We start from the raw sequence: 21,250 nt of genomic DNA, 5'->3' as shown, positions 1-21,250 counted from the left end.
TTTGCAGATATCTCATTTTGGATTTAATTAGCATTTCCCTGGTTACTAATGTGATTGAACAGGTTTTCAGAATTTTATTGTCATGTACACTTCTTTTAAGAATTGCTTGATTCATTCCCCCCGGCTTTTTTTTAACTAAATTGTCTGTAGTTGGCAATGCTTTTTGTTGTTGTTGTTGTTTTGATTTTTTGTAGAGACAAGGTCTCACTATGTTGCTCAGTCTGATCTCAAACTCGTGGACTCAAGCAATCCTCCTGCCTTGGCCTCCCAAAGTACTGGGATTACAGGCATGTGCCACCGCACCCAGCCTGTTTTTTAATTTATATTCTTTATACATTTTGTGTACTATCACATTGTCATTCGTGTATGGTCCCCTAATATAATGATGAATATACTCTTTCTCTCTCTCTCTCTCTCTCTCTCTCTGTGTGTGTGTGTGTATGTGTGATTTCTATCTACATCAAAAAGAGCTTATTTGTGTTGTTCAGATATTCTGTATAATCCTTATTTTTTGACTATTGCATATTTGTTTTATGTATGAGATCTCATCTCCTTTGTAACTGGCTTGTCAATTTTCTTGCAGAAATTTTCCTATACGTGCCAAATTTTTGTTACTCTATCTAATGATTAATGAATGTAATCTGGTTAAAATCTCCTAGAGTAGGGAGGGGGAGTCAGGAAGTCTCCCACTGCGTGTGTAGATTTATCAATTTTTCCATGTAATTTTGTCAGCTTTTGTTTTATGTATTTTAGATTGTCATTCAAAATATGAATTATATTTTCCTGGAGTACTGGTCTTTTTGCTATTACATGGTACTGAAATTTTTGCTTAAAAGCTTAGGAGTCTGTAATCGCAACACAGTTTCTGTCTATTTTATTAGAATCGTTTGGCAAAATGCATTTTAGTATAACTGAAATCTAAAAATTACAGGCTTAAACACCTCAGAGTTTATTCTATCAAGCAAAAGAACTCTGAAAGTATTCATTCATGGCCTGGTGTCTTCACAAACTCATACACTGTTTTTTTCTGTTCTGTATGTCATTCTTATTTTGTGATTTTCAACCTCACATTACTTGATGGTTCCCGAGATTGGCTGGGGTGGCATTAACTGAGTCAGCGTTCCAGGCCAGCAGCATAGGGAGGTTGGGGAGGAAAGGGGCACTCACACCTTCTCCTTTAAAAAATGCCTTCTCAGAAGTATCACCTGTATCTTTGTGGCCAAAGCATAGTTTCCTGATTACATTTAAGGTAGGCTGGGAAAAGAGAGTCTTAGTGTACCCAGCTAAGAATTCATGTTCTGTTATTAGGGAAGAAAGGATGAGTGAATGTTGGAAGACAGCTAGCTATCACTGTCACATCTCCTAAATACAAAAGCCAAAATTTATTTGTCCTTTGCTTTTTTCATCCATCTTGGCATTCAGCCATCAACTAATCCCCACATACATTCTAAGACGTTACTGTCTCCTGACTCTGTCTGATTTCTCAGTTTTTATTGCTGACACCTCTTCAATACTGGTAATTGTTTCAGATTATTTTCTTTACATTCTCCTTTATCAGGTGTCCTCTCAAGCAGTCTTATTTACTCAGATGATTTTAGTTATTAATTATCTACTGGTGACTTCCAAATCTTTATCTTCACTCTAGGCCTCTGCCTAACTTCCTGCCTAACTTCCTTCCTGTTAATTACAGGGATTAAACAAGCCTGCCTACATGTTTAATCCCTGTAATCTCAATATTTGCAAAACGTAAGTGATTTTATCTGGTTCCCTTTCTCCAACCTTTTCCCATTCATCATCTCTACTTCAGTATATGACACCATAATCTCAGAGTATACAAAACGAATAATTGAGAATTTCACTTTAGTCCCTCCTTTTTCTTACTGCATCTATCAATTCTAATTACTATCTACACCAATTTCTTTTTCTATATTCCTGTTAAATAATATTTTCCCCCCAACTTAGGTGTTTTATTCTTTCACATGAAATATTGCCTGGACTTCCACTCTTGCTCATTCAAATGTATTCTCCATGCCATTTCTTGATAGTCTTTTTTTTATTTTTTATTTTAAGCTCTAGGGTACATGTGCGGGTTTGTTGCACAGGTAAACGTGTGTCATGATGGTTTGCTGCACCTATCAACCCATCACCTAGGTATTAAGCCCAGCATGCATTAGCTCTTTTCCCTAATGCTCTCCCACCCCCCACCCTTCCCTGATAGGCCCCAGTGAGTGTTGTTCCCCACCCTGTGTCCGTGTGTTCAGCTCCCACTTATAAGTGAGAACATCAAGTGTTTGGTTTTCTGTTCCTGCATTAGTCTGCTGAGGATAATGGCTTCCAGCTCCCTGCATATCCCTGCAAAGGACATGATCTCATTCCTTTTTACGGCTGCATAGTATTCCATGATGCATATATGCCACATTTTCTTTATCCAGTCTATCATTGATGGGCATTTGGGTTGATTCCATGTCTTTGCTATTGTGAATAGTGCCACAATGAACATATGCATGCATTTATCTTTATAATAGAATGATTTATATTTCTTTGGGTATATAACCAGTAATGGGATTGCTGGGTCAAATTCCACTTCTAAATCTTTGAGGAATCACCACACTGTCTTACACAATGGTTGAACTAATTTACATTCCCACCAACAGTGTAAAAGCGTTCCTATTTCTCCACAACCTCACCAGCATCTTCTTGGCAGTTTTAAACACAAATTTAATCATCTTTTCTCATAAACACCTTTCCTTCACTGCATACAGACCTCTCATTATGCAGACTAATTTGTAGTTCCCTGAATTTATCATGTATTTTCCTGTCTTTATACCTTTGCTCATGCTGCTCCCTTCTAAAAATCACTTTACCCTACTCTGCTTGCATTAAACATGTCATCTCCCAAGACTAAGCTTAAGTTTCATCAACTCTACAGAACTTAGTCTTACACTCCATGTAGAATTTTCTTCTATTTGGGGTCATGCTATACTTTGCACATCTCTTATACCCTTTATAATCTCTGAGACAATTGTTGTAAGTTCTTTGATGTCTTGAAGCATATTGTGTAAAGTTGTGAAGATGTTCACAACATAAAGTTCTGAACATCTTGCTTAGTAAATATATGGCAGGTAATTCCTAAGAATTACCTAAGTAATTATGCTTCATAAATGTATGGCAGTTAATTCCTTTTTTATTTTTTTCAGATTTCTTTCTTAACTACCAATGGCAGGTAATTCCTCAGAATTAAGTTTAAGAGAATTTAAACAGAGCCTATTTTATTTTCACTGGATATTGAATTCAATTTTGATAGCTCTTTCCCTTCAGCACTTGAAAAATATGGTGCCACTTCCTTTTGACATCTGTGGTTTTTAATGAGAAATTCACTCTTGTTCAAATTGCCCTTTCCCTACAGGTAATGTGTCATTTCTCTCTGACTGTTTTCAGGTTCTATTCTTGAATTTGGATTTTATAAATCTTACAATGTATCTAGACATGGATTTATTTGAGGTTTTCCTTTTGGAGATTTGGTCAGCTACTTGAATCTATACATTTATGCCTTTTACCAAATTTGGGAGGTTTTCAGCTATTATTTCTTCAAATCTTTTTCCGGTCTCCCATCCTACTTTTTCATTTCTTCTAGGACTGATGAAATTATTGTTGGCTGTTCTGTTATTGTCCCACTGGGTCCCTTAGGCTGAATACAGCCCAAGGGAATTGATGAAACAATCATTTCATCAATTATTTTTTCTATTGTTCAGATACGGATAATTTCTATTTATCTATCTTACAGGTAACTGAGGTAACTGATTGTTTTCTTTGGATCTCCATTCTGCTGTTGAGATCATCCAGTGAGGTTTTTAATTTCATTTATTGTATTTTTTGGTTCTAAAATTTTCATTTTGTTCTTCCTCATACCTTTTATTTCTTTGCTGAGAATTTGTATATTTCTACTTGTTTCAAGACTATTTACAGCTGCTTGTTGCAACACTTTTAGTTAGCTACTTTAAATCCTTGACAAATAATTCCAACATCTGATTCATCTGAGTGTTGCTATCTGTTAATGCTCTTTTCTCATTTGAGTTGAGATTTTCTTGGTTCTTAAGATGATGAATAATTTTGGCTTTATTTAGGACATTCTAAATATCATGTTATGAGATTCTGTTTTCTCTTTAAATTCTCTATTTTAGCAGTTGTCAACACATTTGGGTTTAGAGTACGTGTCTTGGTCTATTTTTATGGGCTGTAGTTCAAATTCAACTTAAGTATTGAAAGTCTTTGCAGTTCTACTTTGGTCTCCCTCATTTTTGTGCAACCCAGAAGGCAATTTGAAACCTGGACAGTATCCCATACCCTAGTTCAGCCCTGAAAGCTTTTTCTATGTTGATTCTGATTGATTTTATACATGGGCTGCTCATAGGTATGCCCAGGGCATCATACACATCTTTAAAGAACCCCTTTTTATAACTTTCTCCATAGTCCATCCTCCACTCTCTATTGGAAGGAGAAGGTAGGTACTTCTTTGCTGTCATTCACTTAATTTGGGGTAGGGTTAGCCAATACAGTCTATATAATGCCTGCTGGAGAGGCAAGAGGGGTGCTACCTCTCTTTGAGCTAATGCAGTTGGGATGGTTGAGAGAGCTCCACCCCACCATCTTGAGTCACATTGTTTGGTGAAGAAGGCAAAGGATGCATCTTTTGTAGTTTTCACCTCGAGTATACTGTTGTGCAGTAAAGAATTAACTTTGCCTAAAGAGAGGTTTGACTTTTGCACTCAGCTCCTGGGAGGTAACCTCTAAATCTTTAGAATGTCTTGCTTGGGCCATGCAAGATGGTATATAATGACAATGTGATTACAGTAGGAGCTTTGGGCCACACTGAATATTCTATGCCAACATGTGGTTTATAGTGGGGTACCTTGGCCATGCAATATCAGCTCCAAAGGGGCTGGAGACTAAGATCAGCCACAATGGGAGTCATTCATGTCCACATGATCACGTCTCAGTAAAAACTCTGGACATCAAGATTCAAGTGAACTTCCCCAGTTGGCAATACTCCATGCATATTATCATCACACATCATCGCTGGGAGAAGTAAGTGCTGTCCATATGACTCCACTGGGAGAAAACCACTGGAAGCTCACACCTGGAACTCTCTTTGACCCTGTGTTAAGCACATCTTTCCTTGGCTGATTTTGATCTGTATCCTTTCATTGTAAAGCCACTGTATAACACCATAGCCATGAGTATAATGGCTTTTCTAATTTCTGTAAGTTCTTCCAGCGAATTATGGAAACTGAGGGTGGTCTTGGGACCCCTGACTTGGAACTGGTGTCAGAAGTACGGGTGATCCTGGGAAATCCCCCTGCTTTCAGTAGGTGTCAGAAGTGAGGGTGTTCTTGGGTACTTCTGAACTTTGCAGGTATGTGTAGTCAAAAGGGCCCATCCTGTAGTGCTGCCCTATTTCAGATTATTTGACTGGAAAATGTATGCTTTGGGGAGGCCTTTTTTGTCTGTACTCACTGGTTCTTCCAGGCTGCAAGCTCCTCTAGTGCTCATTTTGCAGTACGTAGGAGCTCCCTCTCTCCCTCTAAGCAGTCCTAGGGAACTCACTACTGTGTTGTTTTTTAAGTCCTTAGGTTCTACTTTCTTTTCTCCACCAGTTAGTCTTCTGATAGATGCTTTATGTATTTTTCTAGATTTTAGGTAATTAGCAGGAGGAATGGGGTGGAATGCACTCTTTTTTTGTTTTGTTTTGTTTTTTAGAACCAGAAGTTTCAATCCTTGCTTTTAACTTGAATGTTTAAGGCATTTACACTTAATGTAATTACTAATGTACTTGAATTTATATATACTACCTTACTATTAGTTTTTATTTTTTAGTTTTTATTCATTTATTTATTTTTTTGAGATGGAGTCTCACTCTGTTGCCCAGGCTGGAGTGCAGTGGTGCAATCTTGGCTCACTGCAAGCTCCGCCTCCCGGGTTCACACCATTCTCCTGCCCCAGCCTCCCGAGTAGTTGGAACTCCAGGCGCCCACCACCACACCCGGCTAATTTTTTTGTATTTTTCGTAGAGACGGGGTTTCACCGTGTTAGCCAGGATGGTCTCGATCTACTGACCTCGTGATCCACCTGCCTCAGCCTCCCAAAGTGCTGAGATTACAGGCGTGAGCCTCCACGCCCAGCCTTTTTGATTTGAACTACCTATTTTTTCATTGCTTTCTTGACTTTTTATATTACATAATTTTTTACTCTTTAATTTTTTCCTTTGTTTACTTGTTATAATTCTTTTACTATTTATTTGTTACCCTAGATATTAAAACATCCATCTTGAACTTACTATTTTATCTCCTTAATAATGCTAGGATACTAAAACATTTTAATTCTATTTGCTGCCTCCCACTTTTGCATTATTATTTCCATGAATTTAAATTCTGCATATATTTTAAACCTCCCAGAGAATAGTACTGTTATTGTTTTGCATAGTCAATATTTGCAGTTTTGTAAAGAGGTATTTGAAGAGCTTCTTGAATCCTAAGGGTTGATGTTATTCATAGCCATTACTTTCTTCAAATATTACTTCTTCCCTGCACTCTCCTCTTTAACTTCTCAGACTCTGATAGGTTATACCTTTTTACTATGTCACAAATATTCCTAATGCTCCTGTGGTTTTTTTCTTTAAAAAAAAATCTCTGCTTCAGTTTGGATATTTTCTATTTACTTCTCTTCCATTTCAGAAATTCTGTATTTTGCTGTTAAACCTGTATAAGAACTTCTTAATTTTAGATATTAGATTTTTCAATTTTTGAATTTCCATTTGATTCTTTATTATAAAAACCAATTCTCTAAAGATAGTCATCTTTTCATCTAATTCCCGTTCTCTGTGTGACTGTTTCTATTGAATTTTTTCCTTCTCTGATTTTGGATATGTGGTCCTATCTTTTTGTTTGTTTGTTTGTTTGTTTTAAACACCGTGTATAAAAAGTTGTAGGCAAGGCTCATACCTGGGAGACTGAAGCAGGCGGATCACTTGAGCTCAAGAGTTCCAGACCAGCCTGGGCAACATGGCAAAACCCATCTCTACAAAAGATAGAGAAATTAGCTGGGCATGGTAGCATAAGCTTGTAGTTCCAGATACTTGCAGGGCTGAGACAGGAGGATTGCTTGAGCCCAGGTCGAGGCTGCAGCGAGCCGTGTTTGTGCCACTGCACTTCAGCCTGGATGACAGAGCAAGACCCTGTCTAAGAAGAAAAAAAAGAAGAAAAGTTGAACAGGATCTGGATGGTGTTATCTTTCTCCACAGAGGATTCGTCTTTCCTTATGTCAGCAAAAGGAGGGAAGGGAGAACATGTACATCCAGTCAGGGACAGTGTTGAATCAAGGCTGGGTTGAAGCTCTGCTAAGACTCAGTTTACCTCTGGATAACCTTGGCTACTGAGAATCTTCAGCTGAGAGTCCTTTTGTCCTCTAAAGACCCTCCTCCTGATAGATGCCCAACTATTTTCTTAACAGATACCAGACTTTTGCTTTGCTCTTCAAAGGCTGTTTGCTTACAGTTTTAGTCTTCTGCCCTATATACCCTAGAATTCAGTAAATATCCTGAGGGGAAAATGGCCATGTGTTTGAGTTATGTTAGTTTCTGTGTTAACCAGCTGCAGCCTTCCACTGCATTCTCCAGTAGACAGGACAAAACGAGAATCCAGCTTTTGTCCACACCCAGAATTGGTAAATGCTCCCACTGTCCAAGTGACTGAATAAGTCAGCTTCAATCTTCAGTATTCTCTCCTCTCCAGTCTTAGCCCCTATATTTCTTGTTACCTCAGCAGCTTTCCAGTGCTTTGAAACAGATGATTTCAAGTATTGCATCTGGCATTTACAGTTCATTCTTGAAAGAAGCACTGGACTGCCAAGCTATTGCATCCCATCTGGAAATGGCAGTGCCAAAAAAGAGCCCTCCCCTTCATACACCACACAGTTTACCATTTAAAGTGTACCATGTATTGATTTTTAGTATATTCACTCAGTTATACAACCATCATTATAGTCAATTTTAGACATTTTCTTTATCATCCTGATGGGTGTGAGGTAGTATTTGTAGTTTTAATTTGCATGTCCCTACTGATTAATGATGTTGAGCATCTTTTCATATGCTTGTTGACTATGTGTATATCTTCCTTGTAGAAATGTCTATTTAAGCTTTTTACCCATTTTTAAAATTATGTTGTTCATTGTCGTTGAGTTGTAGAGGTTCTTTATAGTATATTGTATATCACATACACTATGGAATACTTTGCAGCCATAAAAAAGGATGAGTTCATGTCCTTTGTAGGGATATAGATGAAGCTGGAAACCATCATTTTCAGCAAACTGTCACAGGGACAAAAAACCAAACACCACATGTTCTCACTCATAGGTGGGAATTGAACAATGAGATCACTTGGACACAGGAAGGAGAACATCACAGACCGGGGCCTGTTGTGGGGTGGGGGGAGTGGGGAGGGATAGCATTAGGAGATATACCTAATGTAAATGATGAGTTAATGGGTACAGCACACCAACATGGCACATGTATACATGTGTAACAAACCTGCATGTTGTGCATATGTACCCTAGAACTTAAAGTATAATTTTAAAAAAATAGTTAAACTAAGCTAAATGTAGAATAAAAGATATTCTAGACCTGCTCTAAAAATAAAAAAAATAAAAAATAAGGTCCTGTCTTGTTTCCATTCTGTAATCTTGATCCTTCACATTGAAAGGGTTTTTTTTTTTTTTTCCCCACAGGAATCAGTGTCATTCAAGGACGTAACTGTAGACTTCAGTAGGGATGAGTGGCAACAATTAGACCTTGCTCAGAAAAGCCTGTACAGAGAAGTGATGCTGGAAAACTATTTCAACTTGATCTCAGTGGGTAAGCGCAGCTCTGCTGGGTACACAGTAGACAGCACCTAATTGAGTATATATTTTTTTCTCAGTAGAATTGCTGACGTCTGTGTTTTCCGAGGTATGTGGGACTTCTAAAGACTGCAGGACATCTAAAGTGTGTAATGGTTTTGTCCTTATTTTGTCCCATGTTCTTAATAATCACTTTTGGGTCGTGTGAATATTCCTCTGTTCCCAGTGAACTTTTTTGGAAAACAAATGGAATGCTTCATTGTATGGCCTCTGAAACCAAGTCCTCTATCATCTCCTGTTAACAGGATGTCAAGTTCCCAAACCAGAAGTCATCTTCAGCTTGGAACAAGAAGAGCCATGTATGTTGGATGGTGAGATCTCCGGTCAGAGCCATCCAGGTGAGAAGGGAACCAAGAGCATGGCAGACAGTATGACTCAGCTGTATTTGTACTGGGAGAGGCTGTGCACAACTTTGCACAACTTTGCTGTGTCATTAATATGACTTTTAGAACTGCTTGGATAGAGCAGTTATTAGACAAGGACCCTTGGATATCTAAATGCTAACCCCACTTAAGATCCCTTCTCATATCAATGCCTTCTTTGCTTGGCTTTTTAGGAGGGAATGTGCTACAATTACTGGTTATTTGGATCATGTCACACCCTACTTTCTAGGGTCCTGCTTTCTTGCTTTTTTCTCTCTTTCCCTAGAAAAGTTTTATTCTTTCTACCTCCATCAGGGTCTTAGATCATTTCCTTATGCATTCAAATACTTATAGATCTACCTTCTTTAAAAATTACTGTGCATTACAACTTCAGTTCCTGCTGTTTCTTCTCATTTTGTCTCTTTCCCCTAAGTACCTCAGAATTGTCATCTAGAGATGGGCTTATCTGAAGTCCCCCCATGCCTCTTCTCTAACTGTTGATTTTGAGGGTACCATTGACATTTTATTCCTACTTGGCTAGTGCAACACAACACCGACTTGATCTTTCTAATTTATTTATTTTCATATCTTACAAAAAGTTTTTTTAATCTCATGTACAGGTATATCCTGTACAGAAGATTGAGTTAATAATTATAGCCTTAGTTTTTAGTCAATATCATCATCAGTGTGTTTAAGGCTCTCCTCTTATTTTATTTATTCTTTTTAATCCTCAGTCTCCATACTCATTTTTATCCTTCCAAGAGGCAACTGTTCTAATATATTTAACATGTTTTGCCATTTATGCTTAAATTTGTGGGATATTTGTAAAATCTGAGTTGTTAGCATTGTTAATTTGTAGAAATGGTAGGTACTATATTATATATCCTACTCAGTTTTTTTTTCTCAAATTGGTCCATGTTGCAATGCATTTTTCTAATTTCTACATATCGTTCTGTAGTGCACATATATACCACATTTTACTTGTCCAGTTTTTCAGCTACTACAAACAGTACCGCAATACGTTTCTTCATGAATTATTCTTATTGGAAATGAGAATTTCTTTTTTTTTTTCCTTTTTTTTTTTTTTTCTGAGATGGAGTCTTACTCTGACCCCCAGGCTGGAGTGCAGTGGCGCAATCTCGGCTCACTGCAAGCTCCGCCTCCCGGGTTCATAGCATTCTCCTGCCTTAGCCTCCCGAGTAGCTGGGACTACAGGCGCCGCCACCACGCCTGGCTAATTTTTTGTATTTTTAGTAGAGATGGGGTTTCACCGTGTTCACCAGGATGGTCTCGATCTACTGACCTCGTGATCCGCCCGCCTCGGCCTCCCAAAGTGCTGGGATTACAGGCGTGAGCCACCACGTCCGGCCAGAAATGAGGCTTTCTTAAGGAAGAGGAGTGGGATTGCTTTATCATTGGGCATACTAATACTTAATATGATGAGGTATAAGCACATTATTTTCCAGATTGGCTGTGTCACTCTGTAGTCCCTGGAACTTTGTACAAGGGTATTAGGTTTCCCACATCCCTATCCATACCTAGTGTTATCCAAATTTTTAATAATTTGGCTAATCTGATGGGTTTTAATTTCTAATTATTATTTAATTTATATTTCCTAATAAAATACTTTGAACATCTCATTCTGTATCCTTCATTTTTGATGTTCAACTGCTGACATTTTCTTCTTTTTTTTTTTTTTTATACAGAGTCTCGCTCTGTTGCCCAGCCTGTTGTGCAGTGGTGCAGTCTCGGCTCACTGCAAGCTCTGCCTCCTGGGTGCACGCCATTCTCCTGCCTCAGCCTCCCAAGTAGCTGGGACTACAGGCGCCCGCCACCACACCCGGCTAATTTTTTGTATTTTTAGTAGAGACGGAGTTTCACCGTGTTAGCCAGGATGGTCTCGATCTCCTGACCTTGTGATTCGCCCCCCTCGGCCTCCCAAAGTGCTGGGATTACAGGCGTGAGCCACCGCACCCAGCCTCAACTGCTGACATTTTCTAAGCCTCACCCCTCTCTCTTTTTTTCTCCCCACACCTGGACAAACTGAGAAAAAAAGCCCATGTATTCTCTCCATTGGTGCTGGGAAATTCCAACTACATAAGAGAATCGTTAGCCTAGCCCCACCACCCCCATAAACCCTAAGACAGTCCTTTCCTTGCTCACTCTAGCCCCATCTGGACCTGCTTGGAGCTGTCCCCAGAAAGCCTCATTATGTGAGTAATGAGTCTTTTTATACCCTCTTATTGTGTGTGTCTCATCATCACTCTTGACATCTGAACCAAGTTTGGGATGGGGTCCATTTCTCCTTGCAGGTCATTTACAGCTGGGGCAGTGAGCAGGATGTCAAGGCAATGATCACCCCCACAGGGGTCTTTCTTCTCTTCCCAACTGGTTATACTACCTGCTGGCAAGTATGCACTTTGCCTCTGTCCTATACATAACTAACCTACATTAGAAGTTATCATGGACATTTAGAGGCAGGTGTAAGGACTTTGGGTCCTCCTTAAAGTTGCCCAGGGCCATGTGTCTCAGCCCAGACCTATCTATGTCTCAGATTATGTGTCTCAGCTGCAGCATAAGCTCTGAGTGATAACTGGCTCATGGGAACAACTTTTACTCTAAAACAGTTATTTGTGTGTCTCAGTCAGGCGTTGGCCCTGTTGTATACAGCACTCAGGGGAAAGACCAACACTGTCTGCATATAAGGGTCTGGCTGTTTGTGTGAAGGAAGACAAGATACAATGTAGCATGCCAAAAGCAGGTGGCTTGCCTTTCAAAATGTTGGCATCTTCTCTTGGGTTTTTTACTTTTCCCTCTAATCTATCTTCTCAGATAATTCAAAATATCATCTTGGAGTTTTTTACTTTTCCCTCTAATCCATCTCTCAGATAATTGATTCTGCTTTTCTAGTTATTTTTCTCATTTAGAAAAGCCTCTTTCTTACCTCCCAGTCATATCACCTACAACCATGTCTATATTTTCTCATGTCTCAATTATTCTAATCCTATTTGTGATAATCCCATTTTTTCTTTTTCACTATTTCATCTCAGATGCTGCTGATAGATTTCACTACTTAAAACATTGTGTGCTGTGTTTATCCTGTCACAGCTACATGGAACAAAACTAAAGTTACTACTTAATATCTAACATGTGACAGATTCTCCTCTCAGTAGGTTTGTAAGCTAGAGAAAGAATATGGCCTCCTATCTGCAATTCACATTTGTGCCTGTTTTCCATAACCATTTCTACCCCATGCTATTCTTTCATTCTCCCTCTTCATTGAGCCCTTTGATTATTATGTTATCTATCTGCGTATTCAAATAATACACGTATTTTGGCTGGGCACAGTGGTTCATGCCTGTAATCCCAGCACTTTGGGAGGCCGAGGTGGGTGGACCACCTGAGGTCAGGAGTTTGAGACCAATATGGCCAACATGGCGAAACCCCATCTCTACTAAAAGTGAGAAAATTAGCCAGGCGAGGTGGCAGGTGCCTATAATCCCAGCTACTCAGGAGGCTGAGGCAGGAGAATCACTTGAACCCGGGAGATGGAGGTTGCAGTGAGCCGAGATGACGCCACTGCACTCCAGCCTGGGTGACAAGAACGACACTCCGTCTCAAAAAACAAAGCAAAAAAAGGCTTGGCGTGGGGGCTCATGCCTGTAATCCCAGCACTTTGGGAGGCCCAGGCAGGCGGATCACAAGGTCAGGAGATTGAGACCATCCTGGCTACACGGTGAAACCCCGTCTCTACTAAAAATACAAAAAAAGAAAAAAAAATTAGCCGGACATAGTGGCAGGCGCCTGAAGTCCCAGCTACTCAGGAGGCTGAGGCAGGAGAATGGCGTGAACCCGGGAGGCGGAGCTTGCAGTGAGCTGAGAGCCCGCCACTGCACTCCAGCCTGGGTGACAGAGTGAGACTCCATCTCAATAATAATAATAATAATAATACACATATTTTGTGCTCAGCTTTCACTTACTCCTTGAATTGGACCTATTCAGAGAAACCTACATTAAATTATGTGATAACTGAGTATTTTACCCTTGTACATTAAAAAGCAAAGTTTCTGTACAAAATAGTGAAATTAAACTCCTGAATTTGTGTTATAAGAAGAGGAGGTCGTTTTGCTCTATTTCAGAAAGACTTTAAAATTTTTCTTCTAGGAGCAATTCAAAGGGCTAGAAAAACTAATTCGAAAGAGAGAGTAACTGCATGAAATCTTGAAAATTTCAATCTTTGTGCATTACACATTTGTTAACATGCACATCTATGCCAATTCAAATATAAATATGAGCGGTTCAAAGTATCTTTTTGTTGTTTATTTTTAAGTTAAAAGAGAGCCTCTCTGGAGTTGTGGTGAAATTTGAAATTAGCGTTTAAAGCAGAGAACCCCAAATGATTAATGAAGAACAATGAATTTTGAATAGAAACAAAAGATCAGAAAAAGGAAGCTTAAATGGAGAAAATGAAAAGACTGTATGTCTGGGTTCATTGATAAAATAGACTGCAGTGACTAATGGAAAGATGTGTGTTAGTCCCTTTTCTGTGGCCATAACACTGGGCAACTCTGTTTCCATGGCTGTTCAGGAGGAAAGTTTCTAGAAAGTCATTGTACCACCATCCCCTAGGGCAAGGGCTGACAATTTTTTGTAAAGGCACAAAAGTGAATAGGCTCTGTGGACCATATGGCTGCTGTCACAATGACTCATTTCTGCAGTTGTAGCCCCAAAGCAGCTATAGACAATGCATCAATGAATGGGTGTGGCTGTGTTTCAATAAAAACTTTATGGACACTGAAATTTGAATTTCATATAATTTTCACATGTTGTGAAGTAGTATTCTTCTTTCAATTAATTTTTTGACCATTTAAAAATGTAAAAGCCATTGTTAGCTTTTGGGTAGAGGCCTGGATTTGGCCCAAGGGCTTCACTGTTCCGACCTCTGCCCTAGGGCATTGCCAGCTTCATAGAACTGGGTGCTGCCAAGTGAGAATATACTGGTGGGAAAAGAAGAGGTTTGTGGGAGACAAACCCACTTTCTTAAGACATTGGCCTTATCACTCCCACTGATTAGTGAAAAAGAGTTACTCAGTCCCACCTAGTGATAAATGAAGCTGGACAAACCTAGTATTGTGAGGCAGCCATGTGCTTGGCTACAAGCTTAATATTGTGAAGGAAAGGCACAGGTTTGATGAACAGCTTTCAGTCTCCTCCTCTGATGTCTGGTTCTTTCCTGTTATGTCTTCTACCAGATGCATTTATCATATCAGTACCCCAAACCAGGGATGAGGAATTCAACTATAGGCCAGACACGGTGGCTCATACCTGTAAACCCAGCACCTTGGGAGGCTGAGGTGGGCAGATCACTTGAGGTCAGGAGTTTGAGACCACCCTGGCCAACATGGTGAAACCCCACCTCTACCGAAAATACAAAAATTTGTATTTTTACAAATACATGTATGGTGGCACATGCCTGTAGTCCCAGCTACTCATGTGGCTAAGGCAGGAGAATTGCTTGAACCCGGAAGGTGGAGGTTGCAGTGAGCTGAGATCTTGCCATTGCACTCCAGCCACTCCAGCCTGGGTGATAGAGTGAGACTCCACCTCAAAAGAAAATAGACCAATTGTTACATAGAGTTGATTCAAGGCAAACACAGAGAAATGAGAGAGGCTATATAAATCTAACAAATGTATATAAATTTTACTGTTTGGCCAAGTTAGGATTACTAAGATATTGTAATTTTACTATAAACATAAACACATTGGTATTTAGGGCACAGTGGATCATAGGGAAAAGAGAAAACAGGAAGATTGTGAGGATTTACGGATTAAGGATAAGAATCTAGACTCAGAAATACTTCTTTTCACAGAGTTTGTCACTTCGTTCTCCTGACACCTCACTCACCATGTAGTTCTACTACATTTGCACTGAATTGGAATCTCTTCTTCCCCAGTTACTAAACATTTGATTTGGGCAAATTACTAAACTCTTCTATGGCTTAGTGTCCTCATCTGTAAACTAGAAACAATAATAATACCAACAGCAAAGGGTTGCGATAAAGTGCTTTTTGTTTTTGTTTTTAAGAGACAGGGTCTCGGCTTGGCCTGCTGGCTCACGCCTGTAATCCCAACACTTTGGGAGGCCGAGGTGGACAGATACTTGAGGTCAGGAGTTCAAGACCAGCCTGGCCAACATGGTGAATCCCTGTCTCTACTAAAAATACAAAAATTAGCCAGGCCTGGTGGCACGTGCCTATAGTTCCAGCCACTCATGAGGCTGAGGCATGAGAATCCCTTGAACTCAGGAAGTGGAGGTTGCAGTGAGCTCCGATCACACCATTACACTCTAGCCTGAGCAACAGAGTGAGACTCTGTCTTAAAAAAGAAAAAAAAAAAGAGAGAGAGAGACAGGGTCCCACTCTGTCACTCAGGCTGGAGTGTAATGGTGCAATCAGAGCTCACTGCAGCTTCAAACACCGGGGCTCAAGTGATCCTCCTGCTTCAGCCTCCTGAGTAGCTGGGACTATAGGCATGTGTCACTAGGTCCACCTAATTTTTTTTTTTTTTCTGTAGAGATGGGGGTCTCACTATGTTGCCCAGGCAGGTCTCAAACTCCTGCGCTCAAGCAGTCCTTTCATCTCAGCCTCCTACAGTGCTGGGATTACAGGCATGAACCACCACACCTGGCTATGATAAAGTATAAGTGAACTAATATAGAACTTAGAACAGCACATCTAAATGATATTGTTTATCATGTCATAAATGTAATGTATTAATGTTATTACTCTACATCATTGTATTACATATTATATACAAATGAGTTATTATACCTATATATTTATATATATTTAAAATACTTATGTACATTTGTTATATTTATATCGCCTCTCTCATTTCTCTGTGTTTGCCTTGAATCAACTGTTTTTGGGTTTTTTTGGGTTTTTTTTGGAGGTGGAGTTTCACTCTTGTTGCCCAGGCTGGAGTGCAATGGCGAGATCTCGGCTCGCCGCACCCTCTGCCTCCTGGGTTCAAGTGATTCTCCTGCCTTGGCCTCCCAAGTAGCTGGGATTACAGGCATGCACCACCACGCCTGGCTAATTTTGTATTTTTAGTAGAGATGGGGGTTTCTCCATGTTGGTCAGGCTGGTCTCAAACTCCCGACCTCAGGTAATCTGCCTGCTTTGGCCTCCCAAAGTGCTGGGATTACAGGCGTGAGCCACCGCACCTGGCCTGAATCAAAGGTCTATTGTATTTTTATTTATTTATTCATTTATTTTGGAGACAGAGTCTTGCTCTGTCACCCAGAGTAGAGTGCAGTGGTGCAATTTCAGCTCACTGCAACCTCTGCCTTCAAGCCATTATCTTGCCTCAGCCACTTGAGCAGCTGGAATTACAGGCATGTGCCACCATGCTTGGCTAATTTTTACTAGAGACAATATTTTTAGTGTTTTTAGCAGAGACAGAGTTTTGCTATGTTGGCCAGGCTGGTCTCAAACTCCTGGCCTCAAGTGATCTGCCCACCTCAGCCTCCCAAAGTGCTGGGATTACAGGCATGAGCCACCGCACCTGGCCTTATTTTCTGTTCATTGTTCTTTTTGTCAGTCTTATCTTTTCTTTCTTTTTTAGATGGGGACATTGGTTTTGGACCTTTACAACAGAGAATGTCTGAAGAAATTTCTTTCCAGTCTGAGATTAATATTAATCTCTTCAAAAGAGATGACCCATATTCCATTTTAGAAGAAGTGTGGAAAGATGATGAACACACAAGAAAATGTGGAGAAAACCAGAACAAACTTTTAAGTCATGTTGCCTTCATTAACAAGAAAACACTAGCTAACGACAGGGTCTGTGAATATAAGGACATTGGGGAAATAGTTCATGTAAACACACACCTGGTTTCCTCAAGAAAAAGACTTCATAACTGTAACTCATTTGGAAAGAATTTGGAGCCTATTGTAACCTTATATAATAGAAACAATGCAACAGAAAATTCTGATAAGACTATTGGAGATGGTGATATTTTCACTCATATGAATTCTCATACAGAAGTGACGGCTTGTGAATGTAATCAGTGTAGGAAATCTCTGCATCATAAGCAAGCTCTCATTCAACATCAGAAAATTCATACTAGAGAGAGCCTCTATTTGTTTTCTGACTATGTAAATGTTTTCTCCCCGAAGTCACATGCCTTTGCACATGAGAGCATTTGTACTGAAGAAAAGCAGCATGAATGCCATGAACGTGAGGCAGTCTTCACTCAGAAGTCCCAGCTTGATGGCCGTCAGAGGGTTTATGCAGGAATATGCACTGAATATGAGAAGGATTTTTCCCTCAAGTCAAACCATCAGAAAACTCCTGAGGGGAATTACTATAAATGCAGTGACTATGGAAGAGCCTTTATCCAGAAGTCAGATCTGTTCAGATGCCAGAGAATTCATTCTGGAGAAAAACCCTATGAGTACAGTGAATGTGAGAAAAACCTCTCTCAGAATTCAAACCTTAATATACATAAAAAAATTCATACTAGAGAGAAACACTTTGAATGTACTGAATGTGGAAAAGCTTTCACAAGGAAATCAACACTAAGTATGCATCAGAAAATCCATACAGGAGAAAAACCTTATGTATGTACTGAATGTGGGAAGGCCTTTATCCGGAAGTCACATTTTATCACACATGAAAGAATTCATACTGGAGAAAAACCCTATGAATGCAGTGACTGTGGAAAATCCTTTATTAAAAAATCACAACTCCATGTGCATCAGCGAATTCACACAGGAGAGAATCCCTTTATATGTTCAGAATGTGGGAAGGTCTTCACTCACAAGACAAATCTCATTATACACCAGAAAATCCACACAGGAGAAAGACCCTATATATGTACTGTATGTGGTAAGGCCTTTACTGACAGGTCAAATCTCATTAAGCACCAAAAAATTCATACTGGAGAGAAACCTTACAAATGCAGCGACTGTGGAAAATCATTCACCTGGAAGTCACGGCTCAGGATACATCAGAAGTGTCATACTGGAGAGAGACATTATGAATGCAGTGAATGTGGGAAAGCCTTCATTCAGAAGTCAACACTAAGTATGCACCAGAGAATTCATAGAGGGGAAAAACCATATGTTTGCACTGAATGTGGTAAGGCCTTCTTCCACAAATCCCATTTTATTACACATGAGAGAATTCATACTGGAGAGAAACCCTATGAATGCAGTATTTGTGGGAAATCCTTCACTAAGAAATCACAACTCCATGTACATCAGCAGATTCACACAGGAGAGAAACCCTATAGATGTGCTGAGTGTGGAAAGGCTTTTACTGACAGATCAAATCTTTTTACACACCAGAAAATTCACACTGGAGAGAAACCTTATAAATGTAGTGATTGTGGGAAAGCCTTCACTCGGAAGTCCGGTCTCCACATACATCAGCAATCCCATACTGGAGAAAGGCATTATGAGTGCAGTGAATGTGGGAAAGCCTTTGCAAGAAAATCAACACTAATTATGCATCAGAGAATTCATACTGGAGAGAAACCCTATATTTGTACTGAATGTGGGAAATCCTTCATCCAGAAGTCACACTTAAATAGACACAGGAGAATTCATACTGGAGAGAAACCCTATGAATGCAGTGACTGTGGGAAGTCTTTCATTAAGAAATCACAACTCCATGAGCATCATCGAATTCACACAGGAGAGAAACCATATATATGTGCTGAGTGTGGAAAGGCCTTCACCATCAGATCAAATCTTATTAAACACCAGAAAATTCATACTAAACAGAAACCCTATAAGTGCAGTGACTTGAGGAAAGCCTTAAACTGGAAGCCACAACTCAGTATGCCTCAGAAATCTGACACTGGGGAGGTAGAGTGCTCAATGCTACAATTATGGTGTGGGGACTCAGGAGGTGACCAAGGCCAACTTTCTTCTGTCTAGTTAGAATTATGAACATCTGGATCATACAGCCGATGTGCAGTTATGCATATGGGGAGACACTTTTGAGAGTGTTTAAGCATTGTATAGTGGCCATCTTTGGTTATTTGATATTGGTATTGTCAAGCTCCTGCAAATAATAGTAAATGTGCAAGGAGATGATTTGCAGTCTTTCTTGTTTCACTTTTTGAGCAAACAGTTTTATCAATTCAGGGCTGTTGAGTTTTTCATGTTCTGGGTACCAAAACTATTCAATATTGACCCCCAAAAATTCATTAATGAGTAGAGTGATAAGATAATTTTACATTGTCTAAGCAGCCTAAGGACACTGAGATCAAGGCTAAAGGAGGGCAGTTCAGGTCTATAATGAAAATGGATCAGCAGTTTTTGTGAAAACACTAAAGACAGAAAGGAAGGACTCTGCTTTTTTAAAATTTTCTTTGGGAAGTCACCATTATATATTGTTATATCTGTTGGCGTATGCTGGGGCAGAAGTTAGCCAAGAGGTCTGAAATTACTCTTTGCCTATTTCTCAAAAGTCTATTTCCCCAGTGATGTAAGCAACAGCGCCCTAACTACTTATTACCTTAGAACTAGCGCTAAGATCATGGAACTTAGCTACAGGGACCCAGATCTAGATAGCAGCACTTTAGATCCTCAGCTTTGACCACAGAAACGTACACTTTTTTGATGTTGTTGTTACCAACTCCTGTTTGAAAAATAGGACAAATTAAGAAAATGGATATCAAATCCTAAAATCTTTCCCACTAATTTTGTTAGTACATTCTCTACATGTTTGTTACTTGCTAGATTACCATTTACTTAGAAGATAAAATGTAGTTGAACATTTGGAAGGCTTCTCCTTTTATCTCCTCACAGTCTCTACAAACTAATCTTAATTTTGTTTTTCAGATTCTCTGTATTTGAGTAGACTTCTTTTCTTCTATCAAATACTAAAAGAAGTGTGTTGTGATTTTACAAATAATTGTGAATTTGTCTCCTTTAGAGCTACTAATTTTTGCTTTATATTTTTTGTCTTTGATTTTACATACAATTTAGAATTGTTATAATCTTCCTTGTTAATTGACACATTATCATTACTAGATGTTTATTTTTATCTCTAGTAATTTTTGCCTTAAATGTACTATGTCAGATACTAATATAATACACATACGGATTAAAAGCTAATGTAAATTAGTACTAACAACATTTCTGGACAAGGGGAGAAGTTATAACATTAATTTCATTTATTTGTCTCTCATATGGTATTGATGTTGTATATCTGGATTCTGTATATGGTGAACATAGCCAATCATTATTTGAGTCAATAGCCATTTAAATTAACCCACATATTTATCATTTTAATTACTGTTTTATTTTTCTTGTCCTTTAAGTTTTCCTCTAGAATTATTTTGCTTGTTACTGAAGAACACCCTTTAGTATTACTTTTACTGTGAGTTTGCTGGTGACAAATTGTTCTTTGTTGGCAGTGTTTTATTTTGCCTTCATTTTTGAAGGATACTTTTACTGAATATAGAATTCTAAGTTGAAAGTTGTTTTCTGTTAGTATTTTGATGATATTTTATTTTGGTCTGTCTTTTATCGTTTTATTGAGAAGTAAGCTTTATATAATTACCTTTGCAGGCAATCTGCTTTTCTGTCTCCTTTGAAATTTATCTATTTGCCTTTGTTTTTTAACAGTTGCACATTGATATGCCTAGGTGTATTTATCTTCCTTGGGGTTTATAATATTTTTTAAATCTGTGGCTTAGTGGTTTTGGTGTGTGTGTGTGCGCATGTGCACACACGTGCATTTGGGGAAATTCCTAGCTATTATCGATTCAAATTATGCATTTGCCTCATTCTCTTTCTCTGTTTCTTTTAGGGATAGCCTTATTACCTAGATCTCCTGTTGGCCTGTTTTCTAATGGTTATTTTTCTTGAGTTTTGCTGATGTCCTGTGTCCTTATATGGTGATTTTTATATCACTTGCCA

General features: G+C 39.1%; 1 protein-coding gene across 10 annotated transcripts in view; it reads left to right on the top strand.

Annotated features, from left to right (window-relative positions):
- ZNF484 (zinc finger protein 484) overlaps nt 1-20,678 on the top strand; it is a 133,682-nt gene extending 113,004 nt beyond the window's left edge. For 7 of the 10 annotated variants that reach the window (XM_050761376.1, XM_050761378.1, XM_050761375.1 and 4 more), the window contains 4 exons: nt 8,779-8,905; nt 9,195-9,287; nt 11,480-11,524; nt 16,938-19,417. In XM_050761376.1, the coding sequence (XP_050617333.1) occupies nt 8,779-8,905; nt 9,195-9,287; nt 11,480-11,524; nt 16,938-19,258 (2,586 nt within the window). In that variant the 3' untranslated portion in view covers nt 19,259-19,417. Of the gene's footprint in view, nt 1-8,778; nt 8,906-9,194; nt 9,288-11,479; nt 11,525-16,937; nt 19,418-20,167 lie in introns of those variants that run through there. The other 3 variants (XM_050761377.1, XM_050761385.1, XM_050761382.1) reach the window with 2 other exon arrangements.
- The last annotated feature ends 572 nt before the right edge of the window (nt 20,679-21,250 follow it).

Source organism: Macaca thibetana, chromosome 15 (genome assembly GCF_024542745.1).
Source record: "Macaca thibetana thibetana isolate TM-01 chromosome 15, ASM2454274v1, whole genome shotgun sequence".
Classification (NCBI taxonomy): domain Eukaryota; kingdom Metazoa; phylum Chordata; class Mammalia; order Primates; family Cercopithecidae; genus Macaca; species Macaca thibetana.
The sequence above is the reverse complement of the archived record's forward strand: the minus strand, read 5'-3'. Positions and strand labels throughout refer to the sequence as shown.